At 37.2% G+C, this 21,326-nt stretch overlaps 1 protein-coding gene across 1 annotated transcript in view; it reads left to right on the top strand.

The window, feature by feature from the left end:
- The first annotated feature begins 910 nt into the window (after window positions 1-910).
- AK5 (adenylate kinase 5) overlaps window positions 911-21,326 on the top strand; it is a 112,058-nt gene continuing 91,642 nt past the window's right edge. The window contains exons 1-5 of the mRNA XM_034437029.3: window positions 911-1,621; window positions 13,042-13,228; window positions 16,067-16,234; window positions 17,225-17,394; window positions 17,520-17,633. Coding sequence (XP_034292920.2) covers window positions 1,562-1,621; window positions 13,042-13,228; window positions 16,067-16,234; window positions 17,225-17,394; window positions 17,520-17,633 — 699 coding nt within the window. The 5' untranslated portion in view covers window positions 911-1,561. The remainder of the gene's footprint in view (window positions 1,622-13,041; window positions 13,229-16,066; window positions 16,235-17,224; window positions 17,395-17,519; window positions 17,634-21,326) is intronic.

Raw genomic sequence — 21,326 nt, forward strand, 5'->3', positions numbered from 1 at the left:
CAGGAGATGGACCTTTTCTGCTGTAGCACTCTGCAGCATCATTCCCCACCCCAGGTGAGAGTAGCTAGATAGCAATAGCACTTAGACTTATATACTGCTTTACAGCCCTCTCTAAGCAGTTTAGTCTCAGCATATTGCCCCCAACAGTTTGGGTCCTCATTTTACCCACCTCGGAAGGATGGAAGGCTGAGTCAACCTTGAGCCTGGTGAACAGATGTAGGCATTTAGGAAATACTTCAAAACATGGTTCTTCCAACACTGGGGATACTAGAAAAAAAGGGGCCCCACAAGATGATTACACCTTGGTCCATTCTCCTATAGTCTCATTTATATTTGTATCTAAATTGTTTTTCCTCCTTGCTTTGTATTTGTATTTAACTGGTTGTTTTATCATATGCCACCCAGGGTCAGTTCTGTGATATAGGTGGCTAAATAAATTCGATAAATAAGCAGCTAAACTTGAGATGTTGAGACTTCCTTCAATAATATGGGCATTTTGTGTGTGTGTCTAAATATTTAATTTGGCTCATTAAGTGGATCTTCCCCTTGGCAATCCTGCTGGCACTCTCCACACACCCCACGGAATGAAGGATCGCCCTTTTAGGAATCTTCTCCCTCAGCCTCGCCTTCAATCCAGATAGTTATAGTTTATTATATTTATATACCGCCCCCTCTCCCGAGGGACTGGGGCGGTGAACAGCCAGCAAATAAAATACACAGATACAAAATTTAAAACAATATTAAAATCCAATTAAATCAATTTGGCCCGTAGTTAAAAACCCTATATTAAAACCCCTAATTTTTTTAAAAAACAATTCTTTTTAAAAAGAGTAGGTCAGGCCAGCCCGGCTTGATGAAACAAAAACGTCTTTAGGGCAGTTCGGAAAGCACGAAGGTCCACGCACCCCGCGTTCCTGTACTCCGTGCGAGCGGGAGAAGCCCGAGATCAGCCGCCGGGCGCGAAGGCCGAGCGTGAGGTTGCAGAAATCTTGGGCTTCGTAGCGCGGTAAACTTTGCAAAAGGGCCGGCGATGGTGGGCGCCGATCGGGGAAGGCTTTCGGGGACGGCATCGTGTCCACACTCTAAGGGCACACGCTCCTTCCGTGGAAAGCCACGAGCGACCGGTTCGATCGCCGCCTGTCTTTCTTTTTAAGGAGCGCCACGTGCCGGCGCTTGTGTGTATGTATGTATGTCTGTTTATGCGTGTACAGAAAAGCGCGATCGTGCGATTTGGAGCCAGTCTCCTCCCTCCCCGGCGCCTTTCCAGAGCAGCCACCCACTCCCACCTCCCACCCCCCAGCAGCCCCAGCTTGACTGGCGGCGCGCGGGTTGGGCTGGGAGGGTAAAGGCAGCTCGGGCGAGGAAGCGGAGGCGCTGCTGCTGCTGCTGCTGCTTCTCTCTGATCGCCTCGCCTTCCAAAAGCGAGCGGTTTTTTGCAACGGACGAGGACCGGAGCGCTGGGGCGAAGAGGGAAGGACCAGAGCCGAGGAAGAACCGGGCTCCAAAGCGCTAACCAAGCAACCCCAATCGCGCGCCGTCGCCCTTTTCTCCGCCAGGCGGCATGAGCAGCTGCGACGCCAAAGACTACCTGACCAGGAGGGAGATCCCGCAGCTTTTCGAGGTACGAGCGCATCTCGGCGGCAGGTGAACCTCGTCGCTTTTGCTGCCCGCTCGCCTCCGCCAGCGGAGCAAGTTTCCCCAAAGTCGGAGGAAATGGGGAGGGAAGGAAAGGATGGAGAGAGATCCAGGGGCGTCTAAAGGGGAAAAAAAGGTTACAGGGATCCCGGGATGTAAAAGACGAGAAGGGACCGGGCGAGGCGGGAGGAAAGAAAGAAAGAAAGAAAGAAAGAAAGAAAGAAAGAAAGAAAGAAAGAAAGAAAGAAAGAAAGAAAGAAAGAAAGAAAGAAAGAAAGAAAGAAAGAAAGAAAGAAAGAAAGAAAGAAAGAAAGAAAGAAAGAAAGAAAGAAAGAAAGAAAGAAAGAAGGAAGGAAAGAAAGAAAGAAAGAAAGAAAGAAAGAAAGAAAGAAAGAAAGAAAGAAAGAAAGAAAGAAAAAGACAGACAGACAGAAAGAAAGAAAGAAAGAGAAAGAAAGAGGGCAAGCAAGGGAAGATGGGATCGTTGCAGGGAGAAGTAAGCGGCGGTGGAACTGAGTCGGTTGAAGAGGAAGTGACCGGCTTTTTCCATGCATTAGGCGTCCTTTAAACCCGCTGCTGCGGACTCTCCAAGCTGGAGGCAGATGATCTGAAATAGAGGGTTTTTTTGGGGGGGGTGGGGGGGTTGCCCCTAAAATATTTCTAGCTGGCAGCTTTAGAACTCTTGATTCTTAGGAGGCACTGAGAAGGAGCTTGAAACAGTTGGAACATGTTGTGTGCCAACTGCCAAGGTATCCCTCTTGAGGTTCCTCAGTAGATGTCCTTGACTTCCAGATGGTTGCTGTAGTGTAGATCTTCTCAACAGCCCTCCCCACTCCCCCCTTTTTGGTCTTTCTCACTCATCCTGTTCTGCCCTTCTGTGAAGCAGCAACCTTACTCCTGGTTGCCTTGGCTTCACCATTGACTTTGTTTCCAGCATTTGTTTCTAACCTTGTCATCGAGAAATGTGTGTAGAATTGCTAATTAGCAGGCAGAAGGACGGTGCCATTTTCCTTGATATTTTTGGAATAATCGGGTTGGAAAACTTTGCCCATTTTGCACACATGAAGCAAAAGCAAAAAGAGGCCTACCGGAGATGCTCCAGTGTGCTGTTTCATTCATACCTGGTGGCATTTCATTCAGGTGGCATTCCTTGTGACTTCATAGGAACATGGCTTGTAGTTACAGCTGTCCTTTAGGCATTATTTCCTTTTACAGTGCAATACTATGTGAGCCAAAAGATTTTGTCTGAAACACAATTACCTGAATGTAAAAAAAATGCTTCAGAAAAATTATTTCCACTATCACTGTTTGTTTTTAGTAATAAAAATGCTAAAGATTTTTATATGGCAAGTGATATTATGGGAGACTTTAAGGTTTTTATTCTAAATGACTGTTCTAAGAAGAAAAAATACATTTGTGATTTACTAAAAAAGTATGGATAACTTAATTAGGGTATCTCAAATCATTTGATTTGTATTATTGTAATCATTAGACCATAAACAGCAAATTCTAGACTAGATTCTAGCAGTGTAATGTTGTTCTGATAGAAAAATCCTGAGTTCTTTTTCAAATAGTAATGTTATTAAACATTACAACTACAGTGATAAAAACATTTTTAATACAATTTAATACATTTTAATACAATTTAATACATATTAAAAAATGAAAAGAAAAAAAGGTGTAGAGAAGAAAAAGGAAATAGAAAAGAGAGAAAAATAACAAAATATTAAAGAAAAATAAAAGAAATAATAAATAACTTTCCCTTTTATCACAAGTATAAACATTTTTAGTGATTATCCCTTTAAAATGCAGCACATGATGTCTTCCTCTCATATTGCATCTCTTATTTATAAACAAATAGTTTAAAACCTAATCATTTCAGTCCTGATCAGCAAAAGCCCACTACGGGTTACCAGTGATAACAACATATCTATTTTAGTCTTGATCAACTAAACCAACTTTATATTCTTCCCTTTTACTTGTAACAATATTGATAGTGGCCTAAAAGTTTATTTCTTTTTATTTTTTTCTTTGTCCCTTTTCACAAAGTTGTTCAAAGATTGAACAAGTTTCTTTTATAAATCCAATATAGGAAGATCATCCAGATCCCTGTCTTGGTTTATTTGCATATCCCTTTTAATTATTAAGCTATCAGCCAGTTTCTTTTGTATGTGCAGTGCAGCATCTTTTCCCATATCACTCTTGTAGCTTGACATTTTAAAATCCACTTTCAAATCAGTCCACTGGTAAAATTTATTCATTTATTTTTATCCCACTTTGAGTATTTTGTTCCTCTTACATATAAATGCAATCTATCTATGCAGGTAAACACCCTTAAAATTAATTTCTGGGTCCATTGTTTAAAAATACCCCTCAGTAGGTTGAATCTTAAAACATTTTGCTCCATTCTGTATTGTAAATCAAATGTACCGGTAAGTGTTCTCCTTTAATAGTAATCATTGTGCTTTCTCAAGAATTTTACCTTTAAAGTCCCAATCTATTCTGTTTTTTTTTTTAATCAAAGCAACAGTATTTTCCCACAGGAAGGATTCTTATAATTCCAGAAACTTATTTCAAATTTATCTGGACTTTCTAACTAAAATCAAAACTGTAACTGTTTATTCCAGAATTTTTAAAAAGATCCTTGCATTTAAAACTTATTTCATTAAGGATTAAAGGAAGCTCATAGCCAATTTTTCTGACTTGTCAATCCAAAGGTTCCTAATATCTTAAAATGCAGTTAAACAATTTCTGAAAGTGATTAGAAAAGGACTTACAAGAACTGACTGGTCTTAAAGGTGCCAACCGTGTGGTAAGCCAGATAGTTATTTTTTAAAGCCATTGGAGACTTCTGTTCTGTATGGAGCACTTGTGAGTGATCTTATGTGCTCTCTTTTTCTGGAGAGGGATGATGAAGAGTCGGTCTACTCATTGATTTTTCATTTTGCTTAATCTTCAGATTTTTTAGCAGAGCTGTCTTTATTTCATCATTCCCCCCCTCAAAAAAAGTCCAGAAAGCCCTACTGAGTACAATAGATTCTTTCTTCATAAATTTACTGTATATGATATTGTATCCTTACCATATAATCCTATCCATCTATTTAAAGTAAGTCTAGTTGAATTGAGTAGAACATATTCTCAGCTAAATAATATTATTTGTTAATTCATTCATTAATACTCTGCCATTCCATCCAATGGACAATCAAGATAGTTTATAATATACAAATAGAAAAAAATATGGAATATAAACAAAATGATACGCATAATTAAGATCCACAGAACTATCACATTTTTTTTTAAAAGCATCGTAACATTTTGAGATCGGATCAAAGAGCTTCTTTTTAACTGTCCTCCTAGAGACCCAAGCCATTCTCCTGAGAGAGTGTAACTTATACATGCAGATGATCCCAATATTTACTTATTTATTTGGCCTGATTTAAGTGTCATCTCTGGATAGCTTATCATTTAGCAAATCAAGATTAAAACAGAGTGCAAAATAAATAGAGAAGATAGAATCTGGACACTCAATGTAAGATCCAAAAAACAACTTCATTACCCCTAGGCTTCGGAGGAGTAATACTAGATCTTCAATGCCATCCAAAATGCCATCAGTATGGGAACCACATGGCTCTCAGGAGGGATCTCCGTCTATATAAACAAGAACATCTTTATCAAACATTTCAAATTTGTTCTCTTGTACGTCATTATGCAGCCTATTTAATATTCAAAAGAAATTGGGGGAAAAATCCAATCTTGTTTATTGTATTTTCTAAACCCTATTATCCCTTTATTCCCATTTTAGATATACAACTGTGAGGACATTGGGTAATAATTTTAGAGTTTTTAATGAGGGATATATAGTAGACCAACCTGCAGTGCATGGGCTTCATGCAGTTTTGAACAGCTAGTATTTTGAACAAGATAATTAAAAAATAAAGGAAGCTTGTTATTTATATATGTTAACTATATTATATATTTTATATGTGGCCCAAAGCAAATTCCTCCTCACTCAATACAGCCCAGGCAGCTTAAAAGGTTGGACAACCATGCAATATAGATAAATAAACCAATATAAATAGCAATAGCACTTAGACTTATATACTGCTTCACAGTGCTTTACAGCCCTCTCTAAGCAGTATACAGAGTCAGCATAAATAACAACAATCTGGGTCCTCATTTTACCCACCTCGGAAGGATGGAAGGCTGAGTAAATCTTCTGTGAGAAAAACAAATACACCAATGTAAATCTCCTGTGAGAAGGACAGTTTCGGTTTCCATTTAAAGTGAATTTTGCTTCATTTATTCATTTTTGCAAATAAAGAATATTCTATATATTGACATATCTGTCCTGACCATGCAAGGGGCAAGAGATTCAGTAGGCCTTTGCAAGGATTAGAATCACTTTCCCCAACAAATAAAAACAAGGGTTTCAAAGACATTGGTATTTGCAATGCAACTCAGAACATGCAGAGGGTTGCTTGGAATAGTTATTAGAATTGTCGTAGAGGCCTGACATAATAATTTGACAAGCTGTATTTCAGCAGTCAGAGAATTTTGCTTGGGATATATGCATATGAGTATGTTTTGATTTTTCAGTCCTCTGGGTCTCTGTTCTTTACAACACACCCACTGCTTAGTATATTTTGTGGGCTCCCTAGTGGAATTGGGAGACTTATTTATAATTTCTATAAAGTACAGGTAGTCCTCGACTTACAACAGTTCATTTAGTGACCGTTCAAAGTTAACACGGCACTGAAAAAAGTGACTTATGACCATTTTTGTCACTTATGACCGTTGTAGAATTCCTCGTGATCACGTGATTTACATTCGGATGCTTGACAACTGACTCACATTTATGATGGTTGCAGTGTCCCAGAGTCATGTGATCCCCTTTTGTGACCTTTTGACAGGCAAAGTCAATGGGAAACCTGGGTTCACTTAACAACTATGTTTACTAATTTAATAATTGCAATGATTCACTTAACAAATGTGGCAAGAAAAGTTGTAAAATGGGGCAAAACTCACTTAACAAGTTTCTCACACATAAATTTTGGGCTCAATTGTGGTCGTAAGTTGAGGACTACCTGTATATGTTTTAATATGTGCACATTTAATTTTTTTCCCTGTTTGCCACTGTATCTGAGATCAGATTTGCCACTGTATCTGAGATCAGATCAGGGGAATAAAACCATTTCATTTCATAGTTTAGGAAAACTATTACGTAACTGGCATACATCCTGTAAAATCCTCACATACAAAGTCTATTCAGACTTGTTGTCAGGCAATCTGGGTAGAAATTACTATGCGAGTTTTGATTGGTAGTTTGCTATGGTTTTAGAAGATTCAAAAGGCAAGGGAATTCCATTCTAGATATGACTACAAAGGTACAACAGCCTACATGATAAGAAGATAACATTTCATCTAAAAATAAAATCAGGTTCAGAGAAATGGGAATAATATTAAGAGTAAAATTAGATTTCCAGAACAGTTTACGGGAAGGAAGAGAAGAAGAGAAAAATACAGACGAAGGTCAAAAGGATAAATAGATCTTTTACCATAAAGATTTAAATTTACCTGAGATCAGGATAATCCTATGACACCCTTTAGATGATAACGAACAGGACTTTTTAACTTTGGGAAGTCTATTAGGAATAGAGCAACAATGGGATACATCAAGGTCCTTCTCTTATTGCTAACATAATTTACAAATGAATTTAAAGCAGGTTGTGCAGGAATTACACAAAGAAAGTGGCAGGGAATAGTCAGATGCCTGTTTTTTCCTGCACAGTTGTGTAATTGTTGGTGTGTGGATTTCTATTCATGTTTGCTCCAAGTTTACTGATGATCTGGCTAGGTGAAAACCTCCTATCTGGGTGTTTGTGGGGCATCGGTTGAAATGCCTCAAATGCAAAATGGGTGGCTATGTAAATTCGATAAATAAATACATAAATAAATTCCCATTCAAAACTGCCGTTCAAAAGAAATGATAAAAAGACTTCAAAACCTGGTTGAGATAGAGGGAAAAGGCTGAGACAGACATTATTTTGGATGATCTTCAATCTGTCAGAGCTTTGTGCATTCCTGAATTAAAATTCCCTGTCTTCTCCAGGCAGAGAAAAGAGAAAGAAAAATGTTTGTGGCAGGGATCCAGTCTGTCTCTTCCCAAGTCATAACCATGCAATAGCTAATTTATGCAGCAGTGATATAGCAGTGTTGTTCTTGGTATAATTTTGAAACTTAGAAAATTGCAAAGCTTAAAATTAAAAAGCTTTTTTTAATGTTTCTGAAGAGTGTTGTGAGAATATGTGATCCACATGCTTCCCTTTTTTTTTAGCTGCCTTAGAGACAAACTGTTGCAAGCCTCAAGAGTGAAATAACAGTTATGTAAAGTAGCTGATTTACAAATGTTGCTATATTATTAAAATACAGCATCTTAAACTTTTAGCCTTCCTATCCAAATATAAAAAGTAGAATGCCTGCAAGCAAATTAGTCCTGGACAATGCAATGCTGTGTTACATTTACAACATTTATTCACAGGCTCTTTTGGCTAAATCAAACAGCTGCTAATAAAATTGTCCCAATTGTCATTTTCAGTGCAATGATTCTGCAGACGTAATTCTTTTATATATTCTTGGGGTGTGAAATTCTGAGCACATGTATTTATAATGAAAGTAGGGCTACATTCCAATCCTTGGCGATTGGAAACAATTATCACTGGGTTTAATAAGGCTTCCTTCCAAATAAGCATTCCTAAATAAAATATTGCTTAAATGGGATTCACTTTCTGAGGTCCATGTTGTTTTCTTGACAGCAGTATAGCAATGATACATATCGATGTTTTTCAACTGGATTAATCTATAGTTTAATTTACAGCTGTAGATTGCTTTGCTGGTATCGCAGCCAAATACTTCAATCTGATAATGTTATCTATGCAAAGTAGAGGTAGTCCTTATTTACTGACCACAATTGAGACCACCAACTTGGTTGTTAAGTGAAGTGGTAGCTAAATGAAACGGCGACTGTGTTTGTGGTCTTACTTTACTTGCTTTCTTCACTTCGTAGACCTCCAAAGGTTGTAACTGCGAGGATTGGTTGCAAAGTTTTTCATCACCATTGTAACTGCAAATGGTTTCTAAACAAGGAATATCTGTACTTTATCTCAGTGGTCCCCAACCTTTCTGGCTCTGTGGATTGGAAGCTGCACTGGCAGGCAGAGGTAGCAGGGGGAGGGGGTTTCATGCGTGCAAATGGAGCATCACACCCTCACCTGCCACTTGTGTGGCCTAGTTTATTTATTTATTTATTTATTTATTTATTTATTTATTTATTTATTTATTTATTTATTTATTGGTTCGATTTATATGCCGCCCTTCTCCGGAGACTCAGGGCGGCTTACAATGCGTTAAGCAATAGCCTTCATACTTTTGTATATACCTGCTTAGTAGGGCTTTCGGCCCCCCCCTAAGCGGTGTTCTTTTTTATACAAAGTCAGCTTATTGCCCCTACAAGCCGGGTCCTCATTTTACCTACCTCAAAAGGATGGAAGGCTGAGTCAACCTTGAGCCTGGTGAGATTTGAACTTGCAGTAATTGCAGGCAGCTGCTGCTACTTAACAGCACTTTAGTCTGCTGCGCCACCAAGGCTTATTAGTTTATTAGTTCCGGTCCACGGACCAGGGATTGGGGATTCCTACTTTATCTGACTTAACTGAGGTTAAGAAAATGTTCAGTGATATTATTTATTTTAAAAAATATTTTTTTAAAAAATACCAAACTGTATTTTTTTCAATAGCGGTTAACTTTTATATTGTTCAGGCTCATCAAATTAATAATAACTGTCATAGGAAAAAAAACCCTCCAGTTTTTTCTGGCTATGTAACATACATAGGGAGACTTTATAACTTTAAAAAGTATTCTTCTCCATAATTCTGAATGTATTTTGAAACTATCCAATTATTCAGAAGTATTATCGTCTTGGAATGCAAGTATGGATCACTGAATGTTCTCTTCCAATTAAAATCCTATATATAGAAAATTTATATCACTATCAAGACTTTAGAACCTATCATCTTTTCAGTTGTAGCAGTCCACAGAAAACAAGTATCTAAATTCAGAATAATTTAGACCCTTAGCTGTAATCCCTACTGTTTTCTAAATACTGCAGATCTTGGCAATTGTATCCTGTGCTGTCATGCTTATTTTACTTTTAGAATATTTACTAGTAAGTCCTAAATCATAATAAAGTATGTGTATCATGTATCAGAATAGAATTTTTGAAATATTACTTCATGTCTGTTTCCAGGTACTGTACCGTATATGTGGTACCTTGCTCAATAGTAGTAACTGTGAGAGGGATCTTGGAGTCCTAGTGGACAGCCATTTAGATATGAGCCAGCAGTGTGCAGCAGCTGCCAGAAAAGCCAACACAGTTCTGGGCTGCATAAACGGAGGGATAGAATCAAGATCACATGAAGTGTTAATATCACTTTATAATGCCTTGGTAAGGCCACACTTGGAATATTGTATTCAGTTTTGGTCGCCACGATGTAAAAAAGATGTTAAGACTCTAGAAAGAGTGCAGAGAAGAGCAACAAAGATGATTAGGGGACTGGAGGCTAAAACATATGAAGAACGGTTGCAGGAACTAGGTATGTTTAGTTTAATGAAGAGAAGGACTAGGGGAGACATAATAGCAGTGTTCCAATATTTCAGGGGTTGCCACAAAGAAGAGGGAGTCAAACTATTCTGCAAAACACCTGAGGATAGAACAAGAAGCAATGGGTGGAAACTAATCAAGGAGAGAAGCAATTTAGAACTAAGGAGAAATTTCCTGACAATTAGAACAATTAATAAGTGGAACAACTTGTCTGCAGAAGTTGTGAATGCTCCAACACTGGAATTTTTTAAGAAGATGTTGGATAGCCATTTGTCTGAAGTGGTGTAGGGTTTCCTGCCTGGGCAGGGGATTGGACTAGAAGACCTCCAAGGTCCCTTCCAACTCTGTTATTCTATTCTATTCTATTCTATTCCAATGTTCCTAAACACAGTTCAGAAAAATTTCTCTCCAAAGCCCTTCTTGTGGAGAAATGGTTTTACCATATTTCCATTTGCCATAGTGTTGTGTGCTGTAAAATTTAGATAAGCAAATAGGAAATATCTTATGATTGTCATTGATATAAAACACTCAAGTTTTCAAGGATAGAGCAGAAACATACAGGGAGTCCTCAATTTAGAATAATTGGGAGCAGACTTTCCATTGCTAAGCAAGGCAATTGTACAACCTTTTTTGCCATGGTTGTTAAGCAAATCACTGAAGTTGTTAAGTGAATCACATAGTCATTAAAGAAATACAGCTCCCCCATTGACTTTACTTGTCGGAAGCCAACTGGGAAGGTTGTAAGTGGCGATCAGATTAGCTTGGAACACTGCAATTGTCCTAAATATATGTCGGTTGCTAAACATCTGGATTTTGACATGTGACTTATGCAGATGCTGCGACAATCGTAAGCATGAGGACTGGTTGAAGGTAATTTTTCTCTGTGCGAATCACTAAATGAATGGCTGTAAGTGGAGTACTACCTCTAGTAACATCAGACACAGAAGTTGCTAATATTTATGAATTCATATTTAGTAAGTATAGCATGCTACTGCAGAAATAAAATAAGGCAGACTTTAACTTACGACCACAATTGAGCCCAAAATTTATATTGCTAAGTGAGAAATTTGTTAAGTGAGTTTTGCCCTATTTTACAACTTTTCTTGCCACACTTGTTAAGTGAATCACTGCAGTTGTTATAGTAGTGACAAGGTTGTTAAGTGAATCTAGTTTCCTCGGTGACTTTGCTTGTCAGAAGGTCACAAAAGGGGATTACATGACTCCAGAAAATTGCAGCTGTCATAAATATGAATCAGTTGTCAAGCATCTGAATGTAAATCACATGACCCTGGGGATGCTACAACGGTCATAAGTGTGGTCATAAGTCACTTTTTTTAGTGCCGTTGTAACTTTGAACAGTCACTAAATGAACTGTTGTAAGTCGAGAGCTACCTGTAGAAAGTGAAGGAGAAAGCAGCCTAAACTAAGGGGAGATGATCTGATTCAACACGGTATTTGTTAACCAGCTCATTAATGCCAACTTGTCTCTGTTTCACATTTTGCAAGATTTTTGGTGGCCATGTGCATACAATTTTTCCTAAGTGATCTTTCCACTGAAATAGACAGTAATCTATGAAAGTTTATACAATAATGCCATTTGAAACAAGTGTTTCACAAAATAAAGTAAAACCCTGTGGAATCAGGCCATCTTCAGAAGTTCTACCACAGCCACCATAACTGCTGGTGATAACTGGAAGCCAAACCATTTGGAGAGTACAGTATCTGGTTTTCTTACCCTGACCTAAAATATATTCTAAAACAAGATAGAACTTGGAAGGTATGTTTGGTAAGACTAACATTTAGCACCAAAAACAGCAACCATATTCACTTTTAACAACTTCCCAAAGTCTACACACCATTTTACCACTAGGGAATTTGGCAGTGCAATTTACAATGTGTAGCATATGAATTTTGAGATGTAGGCTATTTACTGTATATATGGCTATTTATTGTACATGTAACATGGAATTAAAATCATTCACTCTCACAGACTTGCTTTGAAAATAGAAGGACATGCAATTAAATTGAAAGAGGATTTATATCTGTGGTGGCCTCATTATATGTCAGTTCACAAGTTGTTGAAATGGAAATATTGATTTTTTTTCCCTCTTTGACTGCATCTTCCATAGTATGAGACAGTTAGCTATTTTATAGAAAATTGGATGATTTACATTACTACGAAAACAATCAGACTCTATATTACAGCTTTACGAGTAAGAATTTATAGGTTTAATAAACCACACTTTAATTTTAGAGCTTGTACTTATCGTATCTCTTAGTCAGTGGCATAATACAAAATTGGAAAGAATAATAAAATTGAAAGCAATGTATAAAGTGGGACATGAGTAGTATGGTAGCAAGAAAGCTCCCGAGAATCTGAAAATATGAAGAGGTATTGTAAATAGAGTTGGAGTAAATTGGATTTAGCTCATTTCCTTTCCTTTCTGGCCTCAAGACCTTTTCTCCTTCTGTCTTCCTCTCTGTGGTTTGCATAATATTTCTTACTTCAAAAAGGAATGGCATGATGGCACATGTTTAGGTACGAAAAAGACAGGGATTTTATAATTTTAGTCTATAATTTTGTTTAATCTAGAAAAATACTGGTGTCTGTTAAATGACTCTCCAGAGAAGTAGAAAATTCTAGCGTTTTGCTGCCGTCTAGTGCTGCTCAATAATTCTTTGGCCCTAGACTATAAATTTATTTTCGACTTCATTAAATTGCATTCGTCGGTCAATCTCTTATGTTTCAGAGTTTGCTGAATGGATTAATGTGCTGCAAACCCGATGATCCCGTGGAGTATCTGGAAAGCTGCTTACAAAAAGTAAAGGAACTGGGGGGAGCAGAAAAAGTCAAATGGGACACTTTTGTCAGTCCGGAAAAAAGGTCACTGCCTCCACTAAACGGCAACCAGTCAAGAAGAGCATTTTTCAGGAATGGTAAGATAATTTTAAATTTTACATTTCAGTTTGTGGTAAGGAGATGGATGGACCTGATAAATGATTACATAGTGTTTTGAGAATATAAGGGAACGCAGCATTTATAGGTAGTTCGTGACTAATGACCAGAATTAGGACCAGAATTTCCATTGCTAAGTAAAGCGGTTGTTAAATGAGTCGTGCCCAGTTTTACAACTTTTTTTGCCTCAGTTAAGCAAATCATTGCAGTTGTTAAGTGAATCACATGTTCATTAAAAGCAAAATCAACCTCCCCCATTGACTCTACTTGTTGGAAGCCAATTTGGAAGATAACAAATGGTTATTACAGCACTCCAAGACAATATGACCATCATAAATTCCTGCCGGTTGGCAAGAGACCGAGTTTTGATCATGTGACTGAGGGGAAGATGTGGCGGTCTTAAGTGTGAGGTCTGGAGGGCTGCGGCGGTCTTAAGTGTGAGGATTTTTTTTTCAGTGCCATTGCAACTTCAAGGAGTTGCTAAATGAACAGCCCTGTGCATGGAATGATGTTCTCTGGAAAATATGTAAGACTTAGTTATACTTTGGCTACAAACTAAGATATTCCTCTTTATCAAAGAATATTTACAGTTAATTGTTAGAGTTGGCCTCTGACGTTGGGATAGTGATTATTACCATTTCCTCCTCTTCAATTGTATTTATGATGAAAATAAATACATTTTATTCTTTTTAATGTTTAAATAGTTTTGTAATGTATCCACTGAACATCAACAATTGAATAATGGCATAATGCCATATGGTTTCTAACTTTAACACAAAAGCATTTTAAAGAATATATTTAGGCCAAGCAACAATACCAAAACAACAATACCAAACATTACAAGAAGTAATGCCAAGTCATGCTGAGGATACAATTAATATTGATTAGTTAAATCACCTAGAGAACAATCTCTAGATTTGCTATTATTTAAAACCATGCCAAAATCATGTTCATAGCTTAATGTATTGTGAGAAAAATATTTTTTTTTATTTTTATGAATGCACTCATAAAGTATTTTTTAAAGCAATTAAGCTATTTTCAGGTTTTGTGTGAATTACAGTCCGTAAGATTAAATGAGCCATGTAATATTGTAACAAATGACTCTAAAAAGATGCATTAAAATCAAATTAAAACTGAACTTGCAAAGACATTTATCGGTTAGTATGCACTTTTATCTCTACCTATCAATGTGAAAGGCGCTGTAAATCATTCAAAACTCTACATAACAGATTATTACAAACCTTTTTTTGTTTCCTTCTTGGCTAAATGACAAGATTTATCTAAAAATGGACAGATGTTCCAGTTTTTAGAGGTCATCTTTCTAAGTAAAGGGAACCAAAATGCTGTCTTAACATAGTGTAGAAATCATTCTGAGGTCATCTATTTGTGAACCAAGAGTATACAAGAAACCATTCACTTAAAAGTTTATCTGAAACACATTGAATTCTATGATGCTCTAATCACATAACAGGCAATTTATAAGGCATACCTTCCTTTCAGGAGATGTCTCTTTGCAAATGATCTCTTTGTGATAGGATTCTCCAGTTGTTAGAGACAAGCGATCCTCTAGCTGAGGGCCCTCTCCCATCAAGATCATCTCTGTCAGGTTTCTAGGGAGTTTAAGGAGTGGGGAAAAAGTCAGGAAATTCAGTAGGACAGAATCTGAAGGAATATAGAAGCAACAGATGAAACCTTTCTTGAAAGGAACTCTTTGATGCTTGTCCCATTCTAATTTCCTATGATGTCTCATAAGAATGGAACAGCTGTCTTCTTCAAGAGAGGAACTTGGATCTAGCTGAATTATGATTAAAGCTTGCTAGGGACATCTTATTGAAGTAGGTTTTAGAATATCTGGTATTAATCAAAGTTCAGTACAGCAGCCTGATGTTTGATCTTCTGCTGGCTATCATTGATTGGAACTAGTTCTGTGAATAAACTGCAGAGTATGAATTGTTCTTAAAGAGGCAACCTGTTTTCTCATTGCACGAATGTTATAGAATGTTTTGCTGGCTGTATTTACTCAACATGCAAGCCCATAACTTATTTATGGCTTATTTAAATATAGTTTATTGCATTAACACAGCTGCACAGATATCTACGATATACCAAATCGGGGGTGGGGGGGAGGTTTGTCCAGTCTTGGCACCTTTACAACTTGTGGATTTCAATTCCCAGAATTCTCCAGCTAGCCAGCTGTATAACATACTGAATCTCATTATTTATCTTAAATCCCACAATTTAGCTTAACTTGGGTGAATCATTCTCTGTGACATTAAACTAGTGTCATCAACAACGATTTTTGAAAAATGTTTTTAACATCTGTATGATTTACAAGAAAAGGACATGGAAGTACCTACGTAATCGTCAAGAGTCCAAATTGACTTGAGGCTGTAAATGTTTTTCTCCTCTGAGTGTATTGAAGGATTTGTAAAGAGGATTAAACAGGATCTCATGGTAACAATTACGCCTTTTATAAAAACATCAACTATTTCTGCTATTCATTACTAATGAACATAAAAGGACATATTTCTGATCTTTTGTCTTTTTTGTTTGTTGCTTTTTATGCTCTTGAGTCAGTCTTGATTCCCGACAGCAGCCTGGAAAAGTCAATTCTATTTTCTTGGCAAGATTTTAGAAGTGATTTGCTATTGTCTTCTTCCTAGGATTGAAAGAAAAAAGGACTGGCCCTAAGTCACCCACCTGGCTTCATGCCTAAGGCAGGCCTAGAGCTTAGGTCTCCTGGTTTCTAGCATTATTATACTCTTATATTACCATCAAAGGGATTCTCATTTCTGACATTACCATTTCATATTTTACAGTGATGCCAGACAACCCCAACTTTCCTTACCGGAGATATGATCGACTTCCTCCAATCCACCAGTTCTCCATCGAGAGTGACACGGATCTCTCAGAAACAGCTGAACTTATTGAGGAATATGATGTGTTCGACCCAACCAGGCCTCGACCCAAAATCATTCTAGTCATAGGTAAGAAATCAAAAAAATGAGGCTGACCACAACAAAACCAATAATATTTTTCTTAGATTGGCAGTGGATTTTATCAATGGAGCTGCTGGGTCAATGAATGTCAGAGTTTTTGTTGTTGAGGACTCCAGCCTGCTGCTTAAATGTTCTACAATAAACTTCACCTGAAACACATAGTTGCAAATAGAGCTGAATCCCTGTAGATTGAACTGTAAGAAAGATAAAATCTAATCTGGTAGTTAAATCTAACAGGATAAAGAAACACACTAAGGACACTGACACCATTGCTGGGAATCTCTTCCTTATTACTCTTCCTTTTGCATGTCTGGTATATATACTAGTTTGGAGGAATCATGCTCCTGATTCGGCTCTGCTAGCTGGATAATCTTCTGACAGTGTCCCTAGCACCATCATCCTGAGCAAACATTGGCAGTGGGAGAAGGATTCTTCAAAATGTGACCATTTCATCAAAATGATGATATGAGGGTTGTGATGGCTGGGAGTTACACTTCAGCAAGAACTCCTAGCAGATGGAGTGCATTGTTGTCATATTCATTTATACAACACCACACTAAAGTTCCTTATTGTTGAGAGCATTATGCCACCAATAGCTGCTGATGGTTAGATCAATAGAGAACTGAGGAGCCAGAGGGTAACAGGTGGTCTCATTTCTGCTCTGTGGTGTTTGAGTGAAAAATACCATAGGAGTTGATAGACTAATGAACTCCTTCTCTCTAGCTCCACAAAAGCTGATAAACTTACTTCATACATTCAATGATATCTAAAGCTATTTTTTCCAATCAACTTCTGTTGTGTTGACTTCTAGTATATCTTGAAGGTTTGGGAAAGACTGGCCTAGATTCTAACTCAAGTTATTCGTCATTGAAAGATTGCTACAAGCTTGACTTTGATGCTCATTTAGGATGATAGGAGGAGGATAATCGGGGCAATGCATCTGAGAAAACTTGGTAACACTTTTGTTTTTCCTTATAGGTGGACCCGGCAGTGGTAAAGGAACTCAGAGCTTAAAAATAGCAGAACGCTATGGATTTGAGTATATCTCTGTGGGTGAATTGTTAAGAAAGAAGATCCATAGCACAAGCAGCAATCGAAAATGGAGTCTGATCGCTAAGATAATTACAACTGGGGAATTAGCCCCACAGGTAAAAACAACAACAAGCCTTCACAATCATATGTGTATGTGTTTTTTTCCAGCAACATTTGAGAATGTACTTTTGAAATATATATATATATATATATATCTTTTGTTGTTGTTTATCTGTTCAAGGAAACCACAATTACTGAGATAAAGCAAAGATTAATGCAAATTCCTGATGAGGAAGGTATTGTTATTGATGGATTTCCACGAGATGTTGCCCAGGCTCTTTCCTTTGAGGACCAAGTAAGCTATTTATTCTTTTGGCTACAGCTCTTTTGAATATATCCTGTTTCTCATACTGGAATAAGTGTATTTAGTATATTTCTGTACTGTTTTGCATAGCAAATTTGCATCTCAAATTAAATTCTAGGAAGGAACTAATAAATTAGAACAATAGAACAATAGGAATATGAATACTGGTAGCAGCACTAAAATAAGAGTGCTTTTTATTATAGTAACTCTATCCATATTGAAGAAAGTTGGAGGTACCAACTTTTTAATGACCTTTTTGATGTTTGATTTTTAATGTCACTTTTTAAACTTTCCCAATTGTTCCTCACTCCCATCTTTTTCATCTTTGTTGTAATTTTGTATTTTACCTTTTGTTTTTTGAATTTTAATAAAATTCTTTTTTTAAAAAAAGGAATACGAACAGAAGCAGGAAAGCCAATCCAAGCAAAGTAATTCATCCAGTACTCACATGGGGAAGTAGGGTTCATAAGATAGGTCTTCAATAAGTGTCTAAGAAATGTAATATATTTACTTAAACAAAGAGATGATTCTCTCCATCCCATCCCATAATTATGTGTGAATTGATATAGTTTTGCAGAATTGATATAAAGACTATTTAATGGGGAGAGACATTGAAAAGAAAGCAAAGTTGAGTTTGGAATGGCAAAAGCAATGGTGGCAATTTTTTCATATCTCTTCTTTCTCAAGGCAGATATTCACTTCCTACAATCCTCTCCCCCACCCACCTACCCACCCACCCCTGTAAAGATATTCTTTTTCCTGTCGTAATGCCTTCCAGTTTGCTATTTCTGATGGAAGATTAAAGTAGAATGTGGTAAGGAGGTACATATGTGAGAATGCATGTGGTGCATTCATATGCATGTGAGAATGAAACAGTGTTATAGATAAATGGTTGCTAAATGAATTTTATCAATGCAGTTTATTTTACAAGCACATTAACTTTAACTAGTGATTATTATTTCAGTTAATTCACAAACTCATATTTCTAATGGAGGGATTTGGCGGATTGGTTTCTACTGGAGTTAGCAACTCCTAATTGATAAAGTGGGCAAATGCCAATGTCTTACAATGGATTTCTGTTTGTATTTATCTTCTCTTTTTGGGAAGCGGGGAGAAGTTGTGTTCCTTTGGGATAAATATAATAAAAAGATATCTGAAGAAGTTCAGGACAGGGAGCATACAGGCACTGCTACAAACAAATAAGCTACAAGGAATCACGTGATAAAACTCTGTAAAGGTAATCTTCAAGTCACAACCATATTTGAGGCCACAGTTTCTGTTGTTAAATAAAGCAGTTGTTAAATGAGTCATGCCTGATTTTTATTGCAACGGCTGTAAAGTGAATAACTGCAGTTTTTAAGTATAACAATAGCAATAGCAATAGCCTTACATGTATCTATAAGCAATAGACTTATATATTGCTTCACAGTGCTTTACAGCCCTCTCTAAGCAGTTTACAGAGTCAGCATATTGTCCCCAACAATCTGGATCCTCATTTTACTGACTTCCAAAGGATAGAAGGCTAAGTCAACCTTGAGCCCCATTAGGATCGAATTTTAGGTTGTGGGCAGAGTTTGCCTGCAATATCGCACTTAACCACTGCACCACCAGATATATCTACTAATATACACAGTGATTTAAAAAAATTACGGCATTTATATTGTGATTTCATGGCACATGCCATGATTGGCAACCTCTAATCCAATGGTAGATTAGTGTGTAAGTCACAGAGTTTGCATTGTGATATCAGAAATCACATTTTATCATCCACACAAATACCTGAGAAAGTCTACGGTAATCATGAAGATATGGCAATCTATCAGTCTGTTCACATCCTATGTATGGGAAGCAAAACTTTGAACTTGACTTTGCTGTTGAGAAACTAGTGTAATTGACTCACCATTAGTGTTACGTGCAGTGTCCAGATGCTACATTTTGCAGTAGCTGCCTCTTTCAAATTAATGAGCATCGACTCAGGTTATTTATAAGTACCTAATTATAGGCTGATAAGAGATCGTTTTGTTGGCACACATTTGGGAAATCTGATTCCATGAGTCCAGAAACAGACAGAAAGGCAGCTAACAATGATGATAATCTTGGCTGTGTAATTAAATTGTTCCAAAGAGAAAAAAACCCATCTAAGTTAACAAATCATATTTTTCATACATCAATAATTTGAAGTGCAACTAGAAAAGATTATTCTTTAATTTTCAGTACTCATTAGAGCACAGTTTCAGGAGCACATTGTTGTTACAAGAAGCCACAGCCTGGAAGTTACTGCAAGCTGCTAACTCAGAATGCAAGTCTGAATCTGCTTTTGGTAATACATGCATTAGGGCGACCCCTAGAGGGGGCAAGGGGGCCTAGAAGGGGCAAGGGGGCTAGCAGTTAAAACGCTGGGCTTATCGACCAGGAGGCTGGCAGTTAAAGACCCAAATACATGTGATGGAGTGAGCTCCTGTTCTTGCCCCAGCTCCTGCCAACCTAGCAGTTCAAAAGCAAGCAAATGCAAGTAGATAAACAGGTACCACTTTGTGGGAAGGTAACAGCATTCCATGCGCCTTGGCATTAAGTCATGCCCATGGAAGAGTCTTCGGACAACTCTAGCTCCCTTGGCTAGGAAACAGAGATAAGTACCAGCTTCTAGAGTTGGAAATGACTAGTCAGGGACCACATTTACCTTTTTAAATATGCAGTTTATGTAATATTTTTCATTTAAAAATTGCAGTTTATATTATCACAAAGTTCTTTTTAAAAATACAATAAAAATATAGCATGAAAGCCAGATTCTGAGACACTACAATTAAAAAAAAACAGCAGTGCATTTTCTGCCATATAAAATTAAAATACTTCAACATATGACCTTAATTCGTGCCAGTGATTTATACTGCAAATTATTGCAAGATGCTTAGGTAGCAAAAATGGCTTGTATATGAAATAAATTCTTATGATAATTTAAGGATATAAAAGGATTTTACATCCTACTAATCATACATTTAATTTCTTTTGTTTAAGGTTGGTGTGATGTAATAAAGCCAGTTATGTTTTGGCAATAGTGATTTATGCAGAAGTGGGCAGGAATGTTATCTCCATTCCTTCCCTTCCTTCAGGTTGAAAACGTTTTTTTTTTTTAAAAATTGTTAAATTTGGGGTTTATATTACAATTCAGATGTCACTTCAATTGTTAAAATGGCTTAAAATAGTGATTTTTCTTCTTAACCATCTTGTTACTGAAACTTGATGAGGGAGTTGTAAGGATTTGAAAGATTAAAATTCTCGTCCTGTGGTTATACATTGCTTACTCCTAGTTTATAGCCTCAGTATCTGTATAATTCAGGACCCTATTTATTTAGTGTCTGTCTAGAAGCTAACCTTTCCGTTCTTTTCAGTTATTTTACAGGGTGAGAGTTTAATTATAATTTATTTCAAATTAAATCATGCTGTACGATTCATGTGTTTGGAATTTATTTCCCCTTCTAATCAGTTATTGCAAAGTACAGTGAGACTAAATTACGCACAGGCCAGCTCCAGGGATAATTCCTCATAGTAGGCAGCTCCTTCAAAGCTTTATATTCTTTTTCACATGGGCCTTTTCAAGCCTGCATGCACTTCATCAAATATCAGTTCCCCCTCGAGCATCCAAACCCCTTGCTGCGGGATTCTCCTGCATCTGCCTCCACCAAA

The sequence above is a fragment of the Pantherophis guttatus genome, chromosome 3 (genome assembly GCF_059756535.1).
Source record: "Pantherophis guttatus breed Tessera chromosome 3, ASM5975653v1, whole genome shotgun sequence".
NCBI lineage: Eukaryota > Metazoa > Chordata > Lepidosauria > Squamata > Colubridae > Pantherophis > Pantherophis guttatus.